The 21,751-nt window shown below is 41.0% G+C and overlaps 1 protein-coding gene across 4 annotated transcripts in view; it reads left to right on the top strand.

Moving 5' to 3' along the window:
* Positions 1-21,751, top strand: part of hdac4 (histone deacetylase 4) — a 120,723-nt gene that overhangs the window by 87,781 nt on the left and 11,191 nt on the right. For all 4 annotated transcript variants that reach the window (XM_040148628.1, XM_040148632.1, XM_040148630.1 and 1 more), the window contains exons 14-23: positions 2,226-2,498; positions 4,203-4,389; positions 4,840-4,973; positions 6,135-6,237; positions 7,771-7,817; positions 10,862-10,969; positions 13,063-13,118; positions 13,404-13,491; positions 14,590-14,709; positions 14,858-14,955. In XM_040148628.1, coding sequence (XP_040004562.1) covers positions 2,226-2,498; positions 4,203-4,389; positions 4,840-4,973; positions 6,135-6,237; positions 7,771-7,817; positions 10,862-10,969; positions 13,063-13,118; positions 13,404-13,491; positions 14,590-14,709; positions 14,858-14,955 — 1,214 coding nt within the window. The remainder of the gene's footprint in view (positions 1-2,225; positions 2,499-4,202; positions 4,390-4,839; positions 4,974-6,134; positions 6,238-7,770; positions 7,818-10,861; positions 10,970-13,062; positions 13,119-13,403; positions 13,492-14,589; positions 14,710-14,857; positions 14,956-21,751) is intronic.

Consider the following 21,751-nt stretch of genomic DNA (forward strand, 5'->3'; position numbering starts at 1 on the left):
GAATTTCCATTAAAAAAAAAAAAGTCTTATACAATCTGTCTGAGCACAGAAAGTATCGGGCAGACAGTAACCACAAGGACATCACATGGACAAAGGATCTGTTCACAGACGTGTGTGTGTGTGTGTGTGTGTGTGTGTGTGTGTGTGTGTGTGTATATATATATATATATATATATATATTTTTTTTTTTCTTTTTTTTTTTAGGTGGATTGGATGTTTTTCTAATATTAATGTACGCAGATATATCCACAGTAGTCTTACTCTTACAGATTTTAATTGAAATAGATTACATATCCCCAGATAGTCATGTCCTTTGTTTTGCCTCTTTACTGCCTTTCAAAGAAATTGGCACAATGGAAAATGTAAAACTAGCCCAAGGAAACACTATTGATAGCTGCATGAACAAAGTCAGGTTCTTAAAAACTGGAACATACTTTCTGTTTAACATGAAGAATTACAGGATTCCAGACAGCAGCAGTCTCTGCAGAATGATTGAAATACTGCTTTTGATCATAGTGATAAGGATAGTCATCGCTGCCATTAAATTTGATTCTTTCCATATGTACTGTAGAGCGTAAGTGCAATGTTACAAACTATTCCTACAAATATCCCGGTGGTATGATCAGTTTAGTTTCATTTATTTACCCTATTCACCACAGGAGACCCAGCCACTTTGTAAAACATGAGTCATCTACAGCCTTCCTTCCTTTCCTTGTTCACATTTTTTAGTCAAGTCAGCAAGGAAAGTGGGCCCTTCCTGCAAACTTAAAATTTGGCTTTAACAGTTAGACATGTTGGCAGCAAAGAGAGGAATGAAAGAATCTTGAAACTGTTCCAACCTGAGCCTGCTGTCTACCATTAATTACCTCAGACAGCTAACGCAACACTGTGGAATACTCGCGTAACTAATATTGTTGTGAAAGTTTTTGTATTACAGAGATAGATATGCAAAGTCATCTAGTGTCAAGTGTTTGTGTATACAAGCACCTTCCCCTCTCCACCACCCACTCTCTCTGTCTTCTAACTGATTCAACAGACTTATTTAGTGTCGGTCCCCCATAAGGTTCACATCCCAGCAACTATTTCCTCTGTTAAAAAGGAGGGGGAGAAAGAGCAAAACAAAAGAGAGAGGACGAGCGAGAATCAGTGCAGTAGGAGTGGAAGAGTGTTTTGAGTTTGTTTGGAGAAGAGGGACTGGGATGAGGCAAGAGCCTGCTCTCTGACGTCAATGGACTGTTCCCTGGGCAATATGCCAGCCAAATTGTGTGTGTGTGTGTGTGTGTGTGTGTGTGTTTTTGTGTTCCTGTGTTGGAGTGCGCGTGTGTGTTCCATGCACAATCATTGGTCCACTCCAGTCATGACCTGCGCATGAAGGTTGAGGTCTTTGACGACAGGGACAGGGCAAGCTGCCACAACAAGACTCCTAAAATCACTCCTCTACAATTCTTCCTCTATTTCTCCCTCATGTCCTTTGCTCAGTTTTTCTTCTCTTTTACAGACGCAGTCATAGTGAACTAACTTGTGAATTACAAACAGTCGTGGAGATTCTTTGAGGAGTTTAAAATAAGTAAATAACCAAACAGAGTCCAGGGTACAGATCTGGTTTATCTCTATGTGTACAAAAAGTACAAGTGCCTGCCTAATGTCAGCTTTTGTTTGATTAAACTTAAGGTTCTTTGCATTGTTTTTGTACTGGAACCGATCAGTCAGCTATTTTTGGAATGAAAAACATCTTCAGTGTACCAACACTTGTTAAAGTGGTACAAGTTGTCTGGCCTCATTCATTGTTGTCCCTGATATTCAGTCAGTTGAGAAGGCGTGTTTTCCCCTCCCCTTGTTTTTCGTGTCTAAAGCTAAAATTCTCTTTCTGTCCTCACTGGATTCTGGTTTCCTTTTGTTAAAAAATGTCTCTCTGACACTTACTCCTAACAAGACAAAAAGGCAGGTTTTCAGCCTCAAATATACATAGAGTATAATTTTTTCACATTTCTTTGTGTACATTTTTGCCATGTGCACTCACTGGTTCTTTGTTTTAGCTTGCTATCATCCCTATATCTCATACCAGCTAATTCCTTAATCTTGGCTTGACATTTGGTGGACAATTTTTATTGCAAAGCGTTCCTTGATTTTGTTTATTTTAATGCAAGACCCAATGGAAATAACGCCCATAATCATAGCATTGGTCTGGAAAACCTCTCACCTGGACTTCTCTTTTCATCCTTTAGATAATGTCCAAGCCCAGCGATCAGGTCTCAGCCACAGGCTCAAGTGCCTCAGGGACACCCAGGCAGCATCAGAGTCACCCAGAGGAGACGGAAGAGGAACTCAGGGAGCACCAAGGACTGTCCTCCTCGTCCTCATCCTCCTCCTCTACCTCCGTGCAGGAGATGGGGCCGCTACGGGGGGTGGTCATCAAGCAGGAGCCCCCAGACCTACAGGAGCAGGAAGAGAGGGAGCAGAGGGAGAGACAGGCTGAGCAGGATTTCTTGTTCAGACAGGTGAGGACAAGGGGTGGGGAAAAGGGGAAGGACAGGTGCAGGTGGGAGTGGGTGTAGAAGAAGATGCACGTAAAAGAATGGGAGGGAGAAAAGCAGGAAAAAGACAAATGAGAGAGAGAGAGAGAAGATCAAAAGAAGATAGGGTGAAAAGAGGAGGAGGACGGTGAGATAAAGAGTGAATTATGGAAATTGGAGACTGACTGGGTGTGAAATTAGACTCAGTTTAAATGCAGATTCCTAAAGTTCAATCTGCTTTTCAGAAAAAATAAAAACTAAGAGGATGAAACTGATCCGTCTGCAAATTTTATACTTGCACGATCTAAGGATGGTATCAAATTCTGTCTCTGATACATTATCTCATTATAAATGCATTCTGGTTCAAACTGACTATAATAAGACACTATGGAGGATTGGTTTTCACTGGACATCTAAATTTTGTAGGGATTTTTTTAGACAAATGGATGAAAACAGTCTGACAGCAGGGACAGATGGCACTAGTAGTGACTGACTGAAACATTACACTCCACATTCGATCTGCCTTTCTACCCGACTGTCTGTCCAGACCACTTTCTGGTATAATTTAAGCTTTATTTACTTTATTTAAAATTTCCCCAAGTAACACAAAACACACTTACAAACACTACACATACACTGCTAATGCAGAGTAGTGTGTTTTCATGAATGGCTTAGGGCATGTGTACCTCCTCCACACTACTCCCTAGCAAGACTCCATATATATACATAAATATGCATGCTTTCAAAATACAAACTGTACACCCACACGAAAACCCACTATTGCGGTTTTTGTCTGTCTCCAATTTTGCATTACTTGTCGATGGATGCAAACAACATACAATCTCTATCTCTGTGTGCCTCGCAATCTGTCTGTGGCCACACGCACGCACAGAGTCCGGACACCCTGTCCTCATCTGTCTCGCCCATCCCTGCCGTCTGCTTAGCCAAATTCAATCAGGCACTCCTCCCACTGTCACCATGGCGCCCATAGTGTAAGCAGACACGCCCATTAGAATAGAATAACTGGACTGCATGGTGAGCCTGTTTTGAGTGGAAAGAGCAGCATAATATTTAAAACAAGTACATACAGATACTTTGCAAGCACTTACATGAGACACCTTCAAACAAATTAATTAAAAAGTACATGTACAAAAACCCTACTGATTTCTCACTTTGCTTTCTGTTATGCAATAATTATAATGGTCCATAATTGTCTAGTGTTTGAGGTAGCATTCTTTAAAATCACATGAAGAGAATAATCATTATGTGAAGTCAAGTTGAGATTAAACTGGTTTTAGATTAAGGTATCCATTATCCTGTCAAAAGACAGCTGTGAGGATAGTCTTTTTCAGCTGAAGGCTCACATGAAATGTAGTAAGAGCTCAGGGTTAATAACCTCATTCAAAAAATGAGACCAATTTCCCTGCATTACTACCGTTTTTGGAAATGTGTGTTGTTCTCATGTGAACCCCATAGAACTGATTTGCTGCTTCAGCTCCACAATAGAACAGAAAACTTAATATGTCGCTGTGTAGCACAATATCAACTCTTACTGATGCAGCCTATGTAGATTCTATAGAATAGCCACTTAAAACTTGTAAGTATCTAGTGCCATCTTCTGGCAAGAGGAAGACATTGCAGTCCAACTCTAACACGGTACATGTCGTGTGTGTTTGTGTTTGAGAGCAGCAAGCTCTGCTTTTAGAGCAACAGCGGATTCACCAGTTGAGGAACTACCAAGCCTCCATGGAAGCAGCCGGGCTATCAGTCAGCTTTGCTGGACACCGCCCCCTCTCCAGGGCTCAGTCATCTCCGGCCTCTGCCTCCTTCCCCATGGTAGTACAGGAGCCGCCAACCAAGCCCCGATTCACGACAGGTCTGTTGAAAATAATAATAAGGGTCTTACACGCTGCAACTAAATATCACTCGTATGTCTATTGCTCTCTCACAGAAATCCATATTGACGTAGATTAGCAAACTGTAATCTAGAAACACACTTTCATCCTACTTATTGCAGGTTAGAGGAAATCATGTCCTGAAAATACACATGATGATGAGCCAACATACAGTGGCTGTTTATATGCACAAGACTGTTGCTAGGTTTTCTGAGCCCTTGACAATATGAATCACTGTAAGTGTTACTGTTTACAGAATCACCTCATCTCCCTGGACCCTCTCCACATGACCTTGTGTTTATGATGGAGCAGGTGCAACAGATAATAATACTTAATGTTTTACAGTACGATTACAGGAATCTTGTTGTCAAAGATGCATAATCACATAGAGCCTCTTTATGTGTATGTGTGATGGTGTGTGTATTTTCCAGGTCTGGTATATGACTCTTTAATGCAGAAGCACCAGTGTATCTGTGGTAACACCACCAGTCATCCGGAGCATGCGGGCCGCATCCAGAGTATCTGGTCCCGACTACAGGAAACAGGCCTTAGGGTGCACTGTGAGGTAAGGCCGAAGTTGCACTTAAACACAGAGCTTTGACTCCATGGCTGTATGGATAAATGTATTATTAATCACATCCAAAGAAACAGAGTTGAATAGACACAGTGAATGACGACTAACACGATATTGAAATCTGTGGTTTTGCATCTCAAAAAAAAAAGAAAAAAGATTCATCTGACCAATTACTTGTAATGTCTTGTACAGATAGTGTCTGTTAAGTTTGGACGGACAAATTTGAGTTCAATCCAAGGTAACAAGCACCTGCTAAAGTACTTAATAAAAATTACCTAGCAGCCAATTTTGTCCTTTCCTACAGTCTCTGTATATCAGGTATCTGAAACTGTCAACTTTAACCGTGTGCAATAATGCACTCCTCTTTCATCCAAAGTGCAGTGCAAACCCAGCATTCCTTTGTTTTCTTATAGAAATATTGCAATGGTTTCTACAGCATGGTTATTATACAACATGCACAGTAACATAACAGTGGAGAGAATTAAACAAACTGATCAGTATCTAGCATCCAAAGGTAAATTATAATCCTTGTCAGTTTTTGAACACCCATAGTTAGATAGGTCAAAACAAAAATTAAAATAGACAGCATATTTATTGAAAGGTAGCCCATAAAATAATATCTGTAAACAGATGCAACATTTAGGCATTTTATGCTGTATTCATGTATTAGCAATGTTTGTGTTATTTTCTCTCTTCCCCTCTGTGTTGTAGAGGTGCATTTGTTGTATATTGTTGTTTCATTACTATTTAGTCATTTGAAAAGTCTTTTATTTTTTTACCACTCTCCTTAGGATGAATTTCAAGTCACAAGTGCAGGTTGTTATCATGACCAAAAGGGGGCAGTGTTCAGTCGTTTTCTGTTAACGCCAGGCTTTACCAATAAAAACCACACAGTTTGAGGTTATGGTTTGAGAATGAGCCAGAATTAGTTTCCCCTCCTAAATTCTGACTTGCGGATACCAACTCTATATGCACTCCTTCCTCCTGAACGTCACACAATGTGACTACTTTCGTGCAGCACTTCACTCTGCCCTTACCCCCTTTTTGGGTGACTATGGCCTGCTCCATTGGTGAGCATGGAAACTCAATCAAAAGTTCCCTCTGTTGTTTTTTTTTTTTCCTCTCATCTCCTCTATTCTACTTTGTGTGCAGTGTATCCGAGGTAGAAAGGCCTCATTGGAGGAGTTACAAACAGTCCACTCTGAAGCCCACGTCTTGCTGTATGGAACAAACCCACTGCGGCAGAAACTAGACTGTAAGACATGCATTAACACACATACATTGACTAATACACTTGATCCAGATGTGCACTGCTCCACCACCTGCAGTATAGATATCCCACTAGATTAGTCTTAACATAAAGTGGAAGCTTTAACACTGAAATGAATGAGTGTTGAGTTTAATAGTGTTTCACAGCACTTGACACAACTGGTACAATCTCAGATAGGCGAAGAGATTCAGTGCGCAACTGCAGTGCAAAGCAGCCAACTCCAACTGCACAGTACACGTATAAATATACATGTATACATGCAACATTAAGTATTCAGTAACTTTGTCCATTTAAGCAGGCTAAGTCTCCCACTAGCCTGTCATGTGAATGCCATGGATCTGCAGCGTCTGTTAAAGGAATCTGCTTTAATGCTTAAACCATGTCATAACAAAAGGTCCAATCTAATAAAGTCTCGGTGGTGTTACGATAAGGTGAGGACCTGCTGAAGCTGTTAAACTGAAAGTCGCTCAGGCTGCTTAGTCACTTACGTTTAGCCTTAGTTGCTTGAAGAGCAGGTGTAGCCAAAGCAGCCCCTGTGTGCATGAGAGGGCTAAAACCTAAGGGGCAAACCCCAGTGGTCATCTTAGCTTTCATTCCAGTGAAGACATAAATTCCACTTATTATTACTGCTTACACAGGAATATTACCAGATACTCCTGTGTAAGGTTCAGCACACAGGTGGGTTTATGTACACAATGGAAAGGAGAAGAAGAAAGTGAAAATGCAAACTGTAATACAACCACAAAGGTGACAACCAGTCAGGGATTAAAGTATTCGTAGAAAATATATTACATATCTCTTAGTGACTGTTTCTTTTTTTTTTTCAGACACTGTTGAATGCATGTATTTTTAGCAAGTTAGCCAGTAGCTCAATGAGACTTGGACTCCGAGCTTTAGTAATGCGAGTGCCATGCTCTGCCTGTTGAGCGTCAGAGGTCTGCTCATGTACTCATGAAACTTTACGCTAGTCCAGTTGTCGACACTGGATTGAGATCAGTTTAATGTTGTGAAACATTGCGCAGTTAAGTTGTTAAGTTGGTTCATTTCTAAAAAACGCACACAAACAGACTGAATTCAGAGGAAATAGAGGGCAGAAGTTAAAAGTTTTGTATGCATTTTGAACAGACATAAAAAAAAAAAAAGTTCTGTTGTAAAGGGAAAATGTCATTGTAGTTTAGATTTGAAATGAGTCAAATCAAATTAGTTCTGTTTATTGAAGTTTATTCATTTCAGTTTTCTATGACAAAACCGATCCCTTTTTTACCTAACATCCTGATTCCCCCTGAAGAGGGAAAGGGGGTTTGATTGTGAAGGCAACGAGATACTTTTTTTTTCTTTACCCCACCCAATTAAAGCATGCCCCTTTGTACTCTCGCTGTTAGATTTGGTCAGGGGTCATGCACCCATTTTTGCATGGAAGTCCACAATATTATCTCTTTACCTCCCAACCTTTTACTCTTTCTTTATTACTTTCTCTACTGCCTTTTCTGGTTCTCAATTTCTTTTCTTCTGTCTCAGGTTCAGTGAGTCCCATGTTTGTGAGGTTACCATGTGGAGGCATAGGGGTAAGTCACCCTTTCTGATTTTCCATAAATCCATTCTTCTAAGTGCAGATAAGTCATTTTGCAAATATCCACAGTCTAATTAAGTATTTGTAATTTGTGTGCCTGATATTACTTGGAAATTACTAGTGTTAGTCATGCTGGTTTATTCCGTGGAAAGTTGTTGTAATAGACTGTTGCGTTTTTACAGCAACAGTACCGACAAGCACTGTTCCATCTGACTTTGTAATGAAACAAATAAACATAGTTTCAGCATCATCAAATAGTAGTATAATAACTGTGTTTCCTTCGCCCACTCTCTCTCTGCCCCCTGCATGAATAATAGTCCCATTTGTTCCTGTTCCAACAAACAAACACACACAATCTTAACTAACTTGCACGCACACACACAAACACCGCCCCTCAAGGACCAGAGGCAACAAAAGCTGTTGCTTGCCTTTCCGCCATGTTTGTAATTATAACCAGATGTTTTCAGCATATGAGCTGTGTGTGTGTGTGTGTGTGTGTGTGTGTGTGTGTGAGTGTGAGTGGGGTTATGGGGGGGGGGGTGTTTTTGTTTGTGTGCATACCAGTGTGTTTTGAAATCTTTGTGTGCTAAGGCAATGATTTAGATGATTGCTCAGAGTAGGAAGTGCTGTCTTTTGAAATGGATATGTTAGAACAGACTTACACCTGTGTGTGTGTGTGTGTGCGTGCGTGCGTGCGTTTTTTCTTTTTTGTCCTTTTCACTATGTTGAGGATTTCCAAAGGCCAGCCCATCACCCACATATACCTACATTGCCCTTTACTTGCTCTTTCTACAACCTTTTTATATTTCCTCCATATCAGTATGCTATCTCTCTTTCTTTCGCTTTCTCTTTCCCTTTCCCTCCTTCTCCCCTCCCTCGGGGCTTGCTGCTGCTGCTGTGGTGGGAACAAGAAGAGCCCGAGCTCTGCGCTGCTCTGTTCTGCTCTTTATAACGGCAAATGGGACTAAATTGTTGTCTTCCTGTCATACACACACACACACACATACAAGTCACACAAACACACACACCATACAGAGGAAGGGGGCTGAAATTAAGCTGTCAGCCTCTGGAGAACCATCATTCCGTCATACCAGCACGTTCCCGCTCTTTTCTACCTCTGAAACACACCCAAACAGACACACACACACAGCTTCTCATGCACTTTTTCCTGACTTGCTTGTGTCCCACTCCTGGCTCGAGGCAAAACTAACATCAACATGCTTTAGAACGGCATCTATTTGTGCTCATTAACCTGACTTGTATATATGATTCAACTCTTCATTTGCTTGGTCGCTCATTCACTGACTCAGCTACTAGATATTTTCTTCCACTTACTCCCTGTTTTTCTCTTCACATTCAGCTCCATCAGTGACTCATGACCAATGCTCTCTATACCTCCTCATTCCCTCCTCTTTAGTTTTTAATCTCTAGTAAATGCTCCACAGTTTTATTTAATGACAAATCTTTCTTGGCACAACTTTAAAAGAGCCTCTTGTCTTCCCGGTGGATGTTATTATGGAGTCTTCCTCCAGCCTTGATCACTCCCATCACTGGAGACAAGAGGAAAGTGGGTCTGCGGCCTGAAAAGCTGTCAAGTCGGTTAACACACTGACTGGTTGAAGGACGGAGGGGCTGACTGAGTGGTGAGGGTAAATTTACCAATAGCCCAGTTGACTGACTGAAAGGCCGTGAGTGTGGGTGAAAAGGCCGGCTGTCTGACAGAATGGGTGACTGGCATATTCAAAGTAGAAGAGCCCCAGGTTTACATGAGAAGGCCTCGCTAGAACTCTGGCATCGGCCGCTTCGCACATGTGTGTACAGTTCAAACACACTGACACACAGAGCTTCCTTTTCTTCTTTTCCCCTGCCAGCTTCTTCTCCCTGTGTTTATCATGTGCTCCATCTGCCTGCAGTGTCTGCCATGCCTGATGCAGGGTGTATATATTATCCTTTGCACGGCCCTGTGTACAATCAATCACGCAGAATATTGTGGTCCATTTGGCTAGTATACGCATGTGTGTACGTGTGTGGATGTGCTCTCGTGATTGGGGCTGAGGATCGTCCTTGCCTCAGCATTAATCAGGCTTGACCACTGAATGGTTGCCCTGTGTCGGAACATACTCAAATACACACGCACCGACATACATACTGTACACCAATCAATCCTAAAATCTTATTTCACTCTATGAAATACTTTAAAAAATGCAGTAAGGCCCAACTATTCTTAAACTTTGTTCCTCTTCAGTTCATCAAAATCTTAGAACAGAGCAGAGTCTTACTTGTACTACTTTCATATTGTTTCCAATATTTCAAGACTTCTAGTCCTATGCCATTTTTAGGTAAATTAGAAGTCAGTAGAAAATTGCCAGTAGTGAATATTTCAGTCCAGTAGCTTTAAATTTGGCGATTTTCCACATTTCCAGTTTTTCAACCAGGACTTAAATCCATTAAATCCATTATAACCATCAATTTGAATATATATTGATTTTATTTATACATCGACTTGCCACACACTGGAACACTAATAACTAATTTTTTTTTTTTAAATGTAATGTTACTTTAACCTTTAAAATTGTCATCTATGAAAATACAATTAATGACAGTGCTTAACCGTTGAGAATCAAGACATATTTTATGTTTTCATCTTAATCAAATTCAAACTTTATTTAGTGAATAACAGCTTAAAACACAGATTCACAGTATCCATCCGCTCCTTCTGGTGCACTAAAATACATGTTCAGGAGATCTGCTCTAGTACATGCAGGTCTGAACATTTGTCTGTATGATTAAACTTCTAAGTATGTCTTACTACCTCATAGATTCTCTCTGTTTTACAAGTTAAATGCTTCCAAATGTGCTCACTGTTTTACAATTCCTGTCACACTGAAGTACTGTAAACCACACCATCAAATATCCCTTAACTCGCACAAATAAATGGAAAACACTACAAAGTTGCATATTTTTGCCTCCTTTTAAAAAAAAAAAAAAAGTGATATAAACAACAAATGACTGCATGTGTGTTTGTGTGTGTGTTTGCAGGTGGACAGCGACACCATTTGGAATGAGGTCCATTCATCCAGTGCAGCTCGTCTGGCTGTTGGCTCAGTGGTGGAGCTGGTCTTCAAAGTGGCATCAGGAGAACTGAAGGTTAGTCTGGATACCCTCTGGAGTCACATGAGAGTCATGGCTGTTTTTGTACAGATTCGAATGACTAAAAGATTTTTTGTGTTTATCATTCTGTGTGGCCTTTGTATGTGGATAATTCTGTGTGTGCATTTAATAACCTTTAAGAAAGCGCCAACTTGAAACAAAGCTCAGATGGAATCCCAACTAAATAAGTCCACGACTGGAACTTTGAAGGGTTTAATTTTATTCTGCTTGTCCTGTTCGACTGCCTTGTTCCATTTTCCAGCCGAGTTACATTTCAAACAGCCAAAAACCTTTACAGAGAAAAGAAGGCAGAGCAAATGCTCTATGCATCACTATGGGTAATTATGTAAATGTGCATTTGAAAGTATTGCCTATGGATTAATCAAACCTTTTTACACCCAACACACACACTATTCATCCTCCAAACACCTGGAGAAAAGAGAAACCTTCTTTGAGAATCATCTCTCCCAAAGTCTTGTTTGCACTTCCCAGACAGACATCCCCCACCCCCATCATGCCTTGCCCACCAGCCAGCCTTCCTGTGTCTGTGGCAATGGCTGCTTACTGTTTGAACCCAGCAGGGAGGCCCAGCACACGGGCACTGCAAATGCTAACAGTCCCCACTAACAGGCCTGCTTTATTAGTATTACACCACAGACACCTGCGGAGCAGCCGTGGCAGTTAGCGTTAGCTTAGCACCAAATTACCACAGACTAATGACATTCCTTGCAGAGACAGTAGCACGCCATACTAATACCCACATGGTTTTTGGCAAGCACTCCGTACCTTTTCTACATGTGGGCATAATTACTGTGAAGACGTTGTGGTCTGGTCTTTCTATATAGCACATTGTGTGATTGGTAATATCACAGTTTAAAAGGAAAATCAAATGTCGTGCGCACCCCGGGAGGAAAAACTCAGCTTTAACGTGAATGATATGGACTCACTCCAATGAGGGTTGACGTTGACAGGTATTGACTTGCCCTCGGCTTAACCTGATCTTAACACATGGGTGCACATGTGTAAATATGACCACTCACACATGCCTACAAACATACAGATGGTCCTCTGAGGATCCTCCACAGCCAAATTACCAAATTCCACCTGCACCAACAATTCTCTGAACTCCACAGAATGACATAAATCTACTCAAGGCGCATGCACATTCACACATTTCTTTCTCTCCATCTGCTGTTTCTATTTCACTTCCCATGTCCATTTTAATCCACTGATTTTTTTTTATTTTTTTTTTCCCTCTGCATAGACAAACAATGTACCCACCCATGTCTCTCATTCGCCTATGTACATGCCGTAGTATGCAACCTGCTGTAACCGGGTGTCCTCAAACCAGCTAAGGCAGTTGTCTCTACAATAATCTCCTGGGTGGCTGCTAATCCACAGCAGCTGACTCAACATCATTAGTCCAGCTTGCCTCACTCTACATCAGCCTGAACATCTATCTAATGTCCCCACATAGCAATGGGAGCCCCAAAAACACTTGCTGCAAGTCCCACTGGTCCCTGCCGTAACAAAGCTCCCCTTAACTGACCCGATGTAAGCATCTGTTTCTGTGTGTATGTGTGTGTGTGGGTGCACACTTTTGAATTACTCTGCCTGGAAGAAACAGTTCTAAATCTTGAACTAGGACATGGTGGCATTTTTGGAGAATAATTGTGAGAGTATTCAGTTTGATATTGACCGACACACATTGTAGAAGGAAGGTAATGAGATTAAATTAATTAACTTGCTTTTAATTTACCCTATGTATCTTTATTGTTTTTTGTGGTGTTTTTATTGCGTGTTTTTGTTGTGCAACCCAATGTTGACACTACATTTTCCTTATAGCGTAAATAAGAGGCTGGGAAAATGAGCTTCATTTCATCTGTGTTTTTTTTGTGCATGTGAGTGGATATGTGACAGCAAGGTAGATTTTTCAACATCTTCTGACCCTCTAGTCTCTCAAAGAGAGAGAAAACGTATCATTACATTAAAGCGAGCAGGGTTATGGTCAGATACAACCAAATTCAGTGGACTATGACGGTTTATGTATCTGTGTGTAATATGAATATATTTTTTGTTTTCCCTGACAGAATGGTTTTGCTGTAGTTCGACCACCTGGACACCATGCTGAAGAGAGCACACCTATGTAAGAAAATTGGAAATTTGACCAAAGAAAAAGATCCAATCTGGCCTATATCATCGCAACTTTAGCAGAGATTTCCTCTTTCCCACAGTTTTTTCCCTTACATTCAGTTCCCTTCAGTGCATATTTCCTTATATTCCCTCTACTCTCACATCTTGTAAACAGACATAAAAGTGTTGCCACGCCTTGTTTTAGTACAGTATTCATCAAGGTTTTATATATAATATCACTTCAAAAAGTTAATAGCCCTGACTTGTTATTGTGCTCTTTCTCACTGTCCATTCTCAGGGGGTTCTGTTACTTCAATTCAGTCGCCATTGCAGCAAAGCTCCTGCAGCAGAGGCTCAATGTTAGTAAGATCCTCATTGTGGACTGGGTGAGTTCCAGAGGCAGCACAGTGGGGTGTTTGTTTGTTCTGTTTGGAGAATGCACACAAATGCATACGTGTACAACCACCTCTTTCTCTGAGCTCACAGAGCATTCCCAGTGGTTTGATATAAGTTGTATTCCCTATCATCAAGCTAGTATAACTGCCATTGAATCATACATGTAAGTGGGTTTAAAGGTTTGTTGTTATGGTGGCAGTTGAACATCTTATTTGTGTTGAGTGTTTTCAGTAGTTTTTATATTTCAGAAAGTGTTCTGCAGGATATCTTAATATCGTAATATAAACCACAGCCATACCCAAGAATGGTGTATGTTCCCATCAGACCACTGGGTCCACAAATGTTCAAAACTCAATTGTTAGAACAGCCCACCATCCATATACCCCAGCCCCATATACTGTGCTCGTGTGAGACAGAAGGGGCTCGAAAGATCTGCTATTTAGGTCAGACACTGTCCCTTTTTTCAAAAGAGATACATTTTTTCATTAGAGGGTATGACAAAGCCTCGGTCGTATCCATTGTAGTGCTCTTCAGCAGCATCCCCGGCTGGTCACGGCCATTCCCAAAAGCCTTTGAAGGGCCTTTTCATTTCCTGTCTGTCTGTCACAGGGGGACTTTAAGTGCAGCTAGCAAACTCATTGTCATGCCACTCTTCCTCAAGCCAACAGGGACATTTTTAAGTTCGGTGTATTAAAGCATTCTTCGGATATAGACAGTGAGGTCATTTAATTGATGTCATGTTGTTGGCAAAAGTTAATAACCATTGAAGTTGAATGTTTTATTGAATCCTGCTGGCCATCCCTTTTTGACATCACAACTGGCTGCAGCTGAGACACAGACTTAACTGTCTTGTAGTATTAGAATTTCTGAGTGTCATTTCCTTGGTCTTAGTGCAGGTGCAGGAGTTGATGGCCCTGTCTCTGTGAAACGTATTAATTTTCTTTCTTTCTTCTGTAATACATGGGGAGTGTGAGTTGAGTGTTTTAGCAATACAGTGAATGTCTAGGCTAATATAACTGTAGAACATTCTTAGTTCCCTACTTTTTGCCCTAGTTTTGCCCTAACCTGTCCCTTTTTGACGTTTCCAGGATGTTCACCATGGAAATGGCACCCAGCAGGCTTTCTTCACTGACCCCAGTGTTCTTTACCTGTCACTGCATCGCTATGATGATGGAAACTTCTTCCCAGGCAGCGGAGCACCTGACGAGGTGGGAAGGCCCACCAGTTTGTCCTTCTGCTTCCCTGCACCTGTCTGTCTGAATTTAAGAATTAAAAACCCGTCTGTGTGTGTGTGTGTGTTTGTGTTTGTTTGTGTGTGCGCGCGTGTGTCTGTGTTTGTTTGTTTATGCGTTCTAGGTGGGCAGTGGACCAGGTGTAGGCTTCAATGTGAACATCGCCTTTACTGGAGGACTGGAACCTCCCATGGGTGACGCAGAGTATCTAGCTGCATTCCGGTAAGACAATAATCTGACCTGCTGCTTTACAGAGAATTTGACACTGGATGGTCATACTGTGGATGTAGTTCCTTGTCACTAAATTAACACTAAATATGTGAAAAATTAGCAGCACTTTAATTCTCCCAGTTATACTCTAGCCTTTGACTATGAAGCACATTATTTGTCAAATGGTCTATCAGGAGCTGTGTCCTCCTTATGTCACACCTGATTTCTATTAGGTCCACTGTCTGGGGCTATTTATAACCTCTCCCACACACACACACAGACGCTCATACATGTACATGTCTCTTACCCATTGCTGGTTCATACAGCTGGTAAGGAGCAGGATTAGTTCCAGCACTCTTTGAAGGTGAACTCATTTTTGTGACTGTGTGTCCGTCTGGCCTGAGCTAAAAACCTGGCCGGAAGGCCACTGTCTTCTCACAGCCTTCGGCATGCAAGCCCCCCGAAATCAAACTTTAGCCCTTAAAGTCACCCCAGACCCCTACGTGATCCCCCTAGGATGTCATGGTATCATCTAGCTAAAAGATTGGAAACATATATGTACAAGAATTTTGTACTGAAAAGAAAGAGGTCTTTTTTAATCTGAAAGCTTAATTAGTTGTCTGCTACAACCCTACAACAAAGTTGGTTAAAACAACAGCAGCTGCCAATTAACTCTACGCACCTTTCTTTGATCCCACGGCAACTCTCGTGCTATGGAGGCAACTGTTAGTGGTTCCATTTAGTTTAGATTGAACTCAAAATACACTGACAATAAAAACTTAAACTTATGACAATTTTACACATTCTGACTATTTGCACTATTTTATTAACAATGTACCCCGTTTGTGTTCTAATTAAAACAGTAACTGATGGCTGAGAGTGAATGTGTCATTTTTACTCCAGTACTGCAGTGTAGCAGATTAGCCTCAGAAAATACAGTTTTCACACTTGCAAATTACAGTTATTTATGTTTATTAATTTTGAAAAATGTGTTAATAATAACAATAACAATTGGTGTCTCCAAAGGCATACTCCAGCAATTTAGTATTGTACCGCCATAACGTTGGCGGACTCACAGGAGGAAGATTTTAAAAAGAACGGTAAAAAGTGATGCAGCGGAGGCTCAGATATCCTGATATGTAGTCCCACTTTCTCTCTCTCTCTCTCACACACACACACACACACACACACACACACACACACACACACACACACACACACACACACACAGCTCCCTTAATGCAACTCAGTAGCATCGTTCATTAGACATTTCCTTCTAAATGCACATTTCTTTCAAACACCACACCTCCAGTTTGTAATGCAGGGTGTTTGTTAAAACGTTTAAGTCTCAAGACTAAGCTGAGATAACCTTAATGACATCATTAAGGTTATTTTTTCAAACTTTGTTTGTGTAGTGTAGTCACGCTGTGTAGTCCTCCGCAGGACGAGTGAACTGAACTTCTTGTGTCAAATTGGTGGAGCGCCCCCTAAACTCTTGTTGATGTTCTATCTGCATTTGACCCAATCAGTTCATATTTAACTTAATTAGTAGTGGACTGTGCGTCAGTTAAACCAGCCCACTCTATTAACATTAACAAATCTGGAACCACTTTTTTATACAGTTTTGGTATGTGTGTGTTTGTTCAGGAGTGAATGCATGCATGCATCTGAGTGAGCGTGCATGTGAAGAAGCTGTACTTAAATCAGTGTTCTTTGCATAAAGGAAGAGGTCCAAAGATATAAAGTGAAGGAGAACGAGAGATTGGGTGTGTATCTATTCAGACCCTGGCGTCATTAATTCCCCGAGGCTGTAGGAGTATTGGACAATTTATAGGCCCCACAGGACAGCAACGAACCTGTCTTGCAGCTCATACTGTAAATCTGCCACACATGTAAACAGAAAATGACACAAACACAGAGACTGGATTGCCATTAATATATACAAATGCATATGCTAAATACAAGCTCATAGAAGTGCATGAATATGCACAATAACACAGCTAAACAGCTGCACAAATGCTCACACATGCAGCTTTTACATCAGTGTGCTTACATATGTAGAACCATTTTGCAGACAGACACGTGGATGGACACCTGATACACACAGCCTCTCTCTCTCTCTCTCTCTTTCAGTCTCCTTATTTATCTGTGTTTTGTGGTCCTCTCCTTCCTCCCTCTCTGTCTTGGGGAGGGGATGCGTGCCTTGCAGCCGGCACCTTACCCTTCGTCCGCTGGCCTGTGCCACGTTGCATTTGCAGGGGATCAAGTCTGAGCCTCCAGAAAGCACAGAGAAAAAAGATAAGAAAATTGGCCCTAATGAAAACCAGAAGCACACTCTCGCTCTCTCTCTCTCTCTCTCTCACCTCCTCCTTTAACTCCATCTTTTGCCATGAACTTGGAAAGACGAGAGAGGAGGAGAATTAAAGTTAATTCAGTCCAGCTCTACACAGCACCAGATGACAGAGCTTTGAAGTGTAAGTGTGCGTGTGTGAGTTTTTCGCTCTCATATTCTCTCTCTCCACTCGCTCTCTACTTTTTATGAACGGAGGGGGACAGCCTTGAAGCACTGCAGTTTAACCATTTGTTTACTGGTTTGATTTGCACTGCTCCCTCCAAAGGACGGCATCTGTATTTTCTTCTAAAACCGACCTCGCCCAGCCCTTTACTGAATGAATGAGGCTGAATCTCTCCAGGGGTAATGGCTCTTGGTTTGGCCAATTCATACCTTCAGAAACCTTTGTTAATAAGCTCTGGTAAATACTGGCAGATTGTATCTGGTCAGAAAGGCCTTATCTTGTCTATTTTACAGCCAGTGGTTCACTACTATCCCTGTGTTTAAAAACTTTGGATCAGAGTACATTGGATCAGAATGCATAATCAAGATGTGGAAATTGATAAATTAAGGACTGAAGTAATGAGTAGTCTGTAGTAAAGGAGTTTTCCTTGGCTCGAAAATATTAACAGTATGCCAAACCTACTGCTGCATTAACCTGTATGAATACATTTCTATTGCGCTTGAAATCATGTTGGATGACAATTGCCAAAAAACTGAAAGCACTCATGAGAATCAGAAGAGAAATAATTGGTCAGAGCAGATCACAGGAAGAAAAGCCTTTCTTGAAGTTGAGTGTCATGAAATTAGTAGTCTGTAGAAGACAGTAGATGTTTAGAGGGTTTAATGGGCAAACTGAGATATTTTTTGTGTTCACAGAGGCATAGGTGGTGGCAGTGAGACGTTGCTTGTCTCTGGTTTAGCATTATCTGTTGGATAAGAATGATGTCCTTATTCAGTTAGGCCGAAGCAGTAGCTCAGCTAAATGAGCAACTGAGCAATTAAGTAACACACTTATGACTTTGTTTGACTAAACATGAGCATTAATTCCAGTTACATGAGTCTCATTTTTGTCGTCTGTCATAAAACTTAACTTATCCCTCCAGATCGCAAATTAAGTCCTCTGGAGAAGCTTTCTGAAGTCTTACAAAATAACCCAGATAATGTCATCAGGGTTAACTTGGTTTGGGAAGATGGGCAGCGTAGGATCTAATGGTCTGGAGCCTGATCCCTGCTGCGTTGATTTTGACCATGCTTCTCTCACAAGTCCCCAACTTAATGAACAGCAATACTAAAGTGCTGAAGTTTGATACCCACACAACATTCCCACATACTCTCTGACACATATAAATCCATACCCAACGTCCTTCAGCTGACACATGTACACCTGTTGCTAGGTAAACCAAACAGTACCACACAAAAGTTTACACTAAATTCTTATCCAAGTAATTCCATTCACAGTTAAATCTAGCAATGAGAGAACGAGTGGCGGTTTAGATCACAACCTCCGTATTCAGGATGTCCCATAGCTTACGGCTCAGTCGTAAATTCTCCCCTCCCTCAATTAAAAAAAAAAAAGCCTTTTCATCTCCACATACATAGCCTCTGATTCACACGTAATTAGTCTTCCTCAAAAACACTGGCTTCCCTTTATGTCAGTTTGCTAATTGATTACTGTGGCTTTTTTATTTCTTTAAATGTCAGGATATTATTCCAGGGGGTGAGGGCTGGAACTGATGACACCAGCAGTTTTCATCATTAGAACTGTCTCTGTTTGTGTTCAAGGCTGGAGGAGGCGGGCAGGGAAGCCTGCAGTGGTCAAAGTATCCTTGGCGGTCAAGGTTTCCCTCTGCATCGTGTGTCAGCCCAACTAAGCGAATGTGGCCAACTCCCTTTAGTGTGGGGTCTTTTATGGCCCAAATGTTAATGGGCCAAGACTGTGTGTGTATCTAAGTTTGTGAGTAGGCGTAAAGGGGGAGAAAAATATGTAACATATGCTGTAAAATCTGAAATTGTCGCGGAAAAATAGAATAATAACTTCCCTAAACAAGAAGGTTATTAATTTCATATAATTGTTTAGTTATCTGTGAAGTCTTCAGGCGAATGGGTTTGTGTTATTGACTGCTGTCTGCCTTAAAGCCCATGAAATGTTGGAACAATTACACATTTACACTAGTTATAACTCTGACATATTTTCACCTCCTTCATCCACTGTTCATTCTTGTCTTTACTCACTTAGTTTTAGCCCATATTCTGTCTGCTCTTTGGTTCTTCCCCTCTTTCATCTTCTTGCTCTCTGTATCTCTATCTTTTCTTACTCAAGCTCATTCATCGTCTTTGCATGACGTTTTCTTCTGAAATGTTGCCAGATGCCTGCTAACACACAGTGACGCATGCACTCCGTGTATCCTTGCTGTCTGGGACTACCAGAAAGCTCCTAATACTACCTCCCACTTCTCCCTCAGACAGCTGTGTGTACGTATGAGTTTTGTGTTGTGGTGGGGGGTGTGGTGTGCACAGTTGAGGGTTATAATTTGGTGGTGAACAAGAGATGGAAAAACCGGTGGCCTCTGGAGTTCAGGGCACGCTGCTCACCCACAGCTGGCAAACCAGCACCTTGTTCCTGAGGTCTGCAAAGTACAGGGGACCTACTACAGAACCCTGTGGTACTCTGTCACTCGCAGACCTCACCAAAACACAGCTTGCCTAAATATCCCAGACCCCAAAAAATTCCTGTGTCGAACCTGAAATCCCACAGCAAAATCAGAGAGAGCCACTTGTTATGCCATCTGGGAAATTCAACTATTTATGAACTAAGTGAGACATCCTAAATCATGCTAAACCAGAATGATATGACACATTATACTTTTATACAAAGTCATCCAAGCCTCCAGGAGGCCAACCCATGTAATATATACTAGTTCAGTGATGCATTATTGCTGAGTCCTACTTTATAGATACCCTTACAGAATGCCAAACTCAGTTATCTATTCAATAGTTTAATTATTTTTTATTTAAGTGGTGCATAAATAACCTGGTTTATAATCGGATTCATTTCTTTATTAAAGAAAAGTTGTTGTCCAGCTCTCTAAAAAATAAAATGAAGCTGATAAATTAAAAAACCAAATTAAATTGGATCCAATCTAATCTTTCTGTCCAAAACTGAGTCAGTATTAAACATGCATACTGCACAGTATTTTTTTTGTTTTTGTTTTTTCAAACAGGTTCACCATATAAATCAGACTGGATTTTCCATCCACAACTCGCAGTGAATCATTACACAGGATCCCAGTGTTGATTTGATTTCTGTGTATGACACATTGCACTCGAGCACTCCCTCCCTACCAGCTGTGTGTTAGATGAAGGTTGTGCACAAACATCCTTCTTTCACCACACCCATCCAGTTAGTTAGTTAGAATTATCCTGCATACTTAGAGCACATATGTGCAGTTTTATTTGAAAGATCCTTTAGAAAAAGGAGAAATGGAAGGACAGTGTATTACTGCCTCCAAATTTTCAAACTTCCAACTTTAAAAGTTCTACATGGATGTTTGCTTTGAAAACCTTAAAAGGGAGAGAAAAGTAGTGAGAGACACACTGATAGACAGTAAAAAAAAAATGATAACTTGCATCTCTAGCAGGGTAAAACATATATTACATTCATCAGAAGGACAGTAAGCAGACTAAAGGGATAACTCAATATACTGTACATATTTTAATAATAGTCCATTTAAATTCCACCTATCCTCTTTTAGGCATCAGAGGTCACAGAGTTCACTATGCATTTAGTTTGCCTGCAGCAAGTTGATCATTCTTCTCAGTTAATATACACTATCTCCCGACTTTAGGGTTAGGGTCTTATCATACTATTTGGCAGAGAAGAAAAATGGTGTAAAATAATTTTTAAGGTTAGCGTAGCTTTATCAGAAACTAGTCAGAAGACATCTGCCAGTGCTCATAGTGCCTTCAGTGCTTCAGTTCTGGTACCTCTTCATCACCCTCTACGTTCAGCTGTGAGCTCCACATGCTTCATCCACAATTACATGTATTGGAAATGTGGTAGTGGGAAAAAACAAACTGTTTTCATTCATGTGGAATAGGTTCCAAAAATTGGTATCTGGAAATCTTGAAATCTTGGCTCAACAAGCTTGATGGTTTTGATTTTGCTTTGGATTTGGCAAAGCAGCAGTTTCTTATCTTGGAATATATGTTTAATGTATTTTGGAGTAATTCATGTTTAATTTTGCCCCAGTAATCCTGTCTTTCAGCCAGCCTCTTAAATGGATGTGACACTTGTTCTTGCAAGAATATCTGCTAATGAAATCCAGAGCAATAAAGATAGAAGTGAGACTGCCCCCAGCCCGTGTGACAACATTTAACCTAACTTATCACAAAGCTCTCCATACTGTTAGTGTTTTTGAGTGAGACACTGAATCTTTAAACTACCTCTGCTTTCTGGCCATCATGTGGAAGACA

Source organism: Xiphias gladius, chromosome 16 (genome assembly GCF_016859285.1).
Source record: "Xiphias gladius isolate SHS-SW01 ecotype Sanya breed wild chromosome 16, ASM1685928v1, whole genome shotgun sequence".
Taxonomy (NCBI): domain Eukaryota; kingdom Metazoa; phylum Chordata; class Actinopteri; order Istiophoriformes; family Xiphiidae; genus Xiphias; species Xiphias gladius.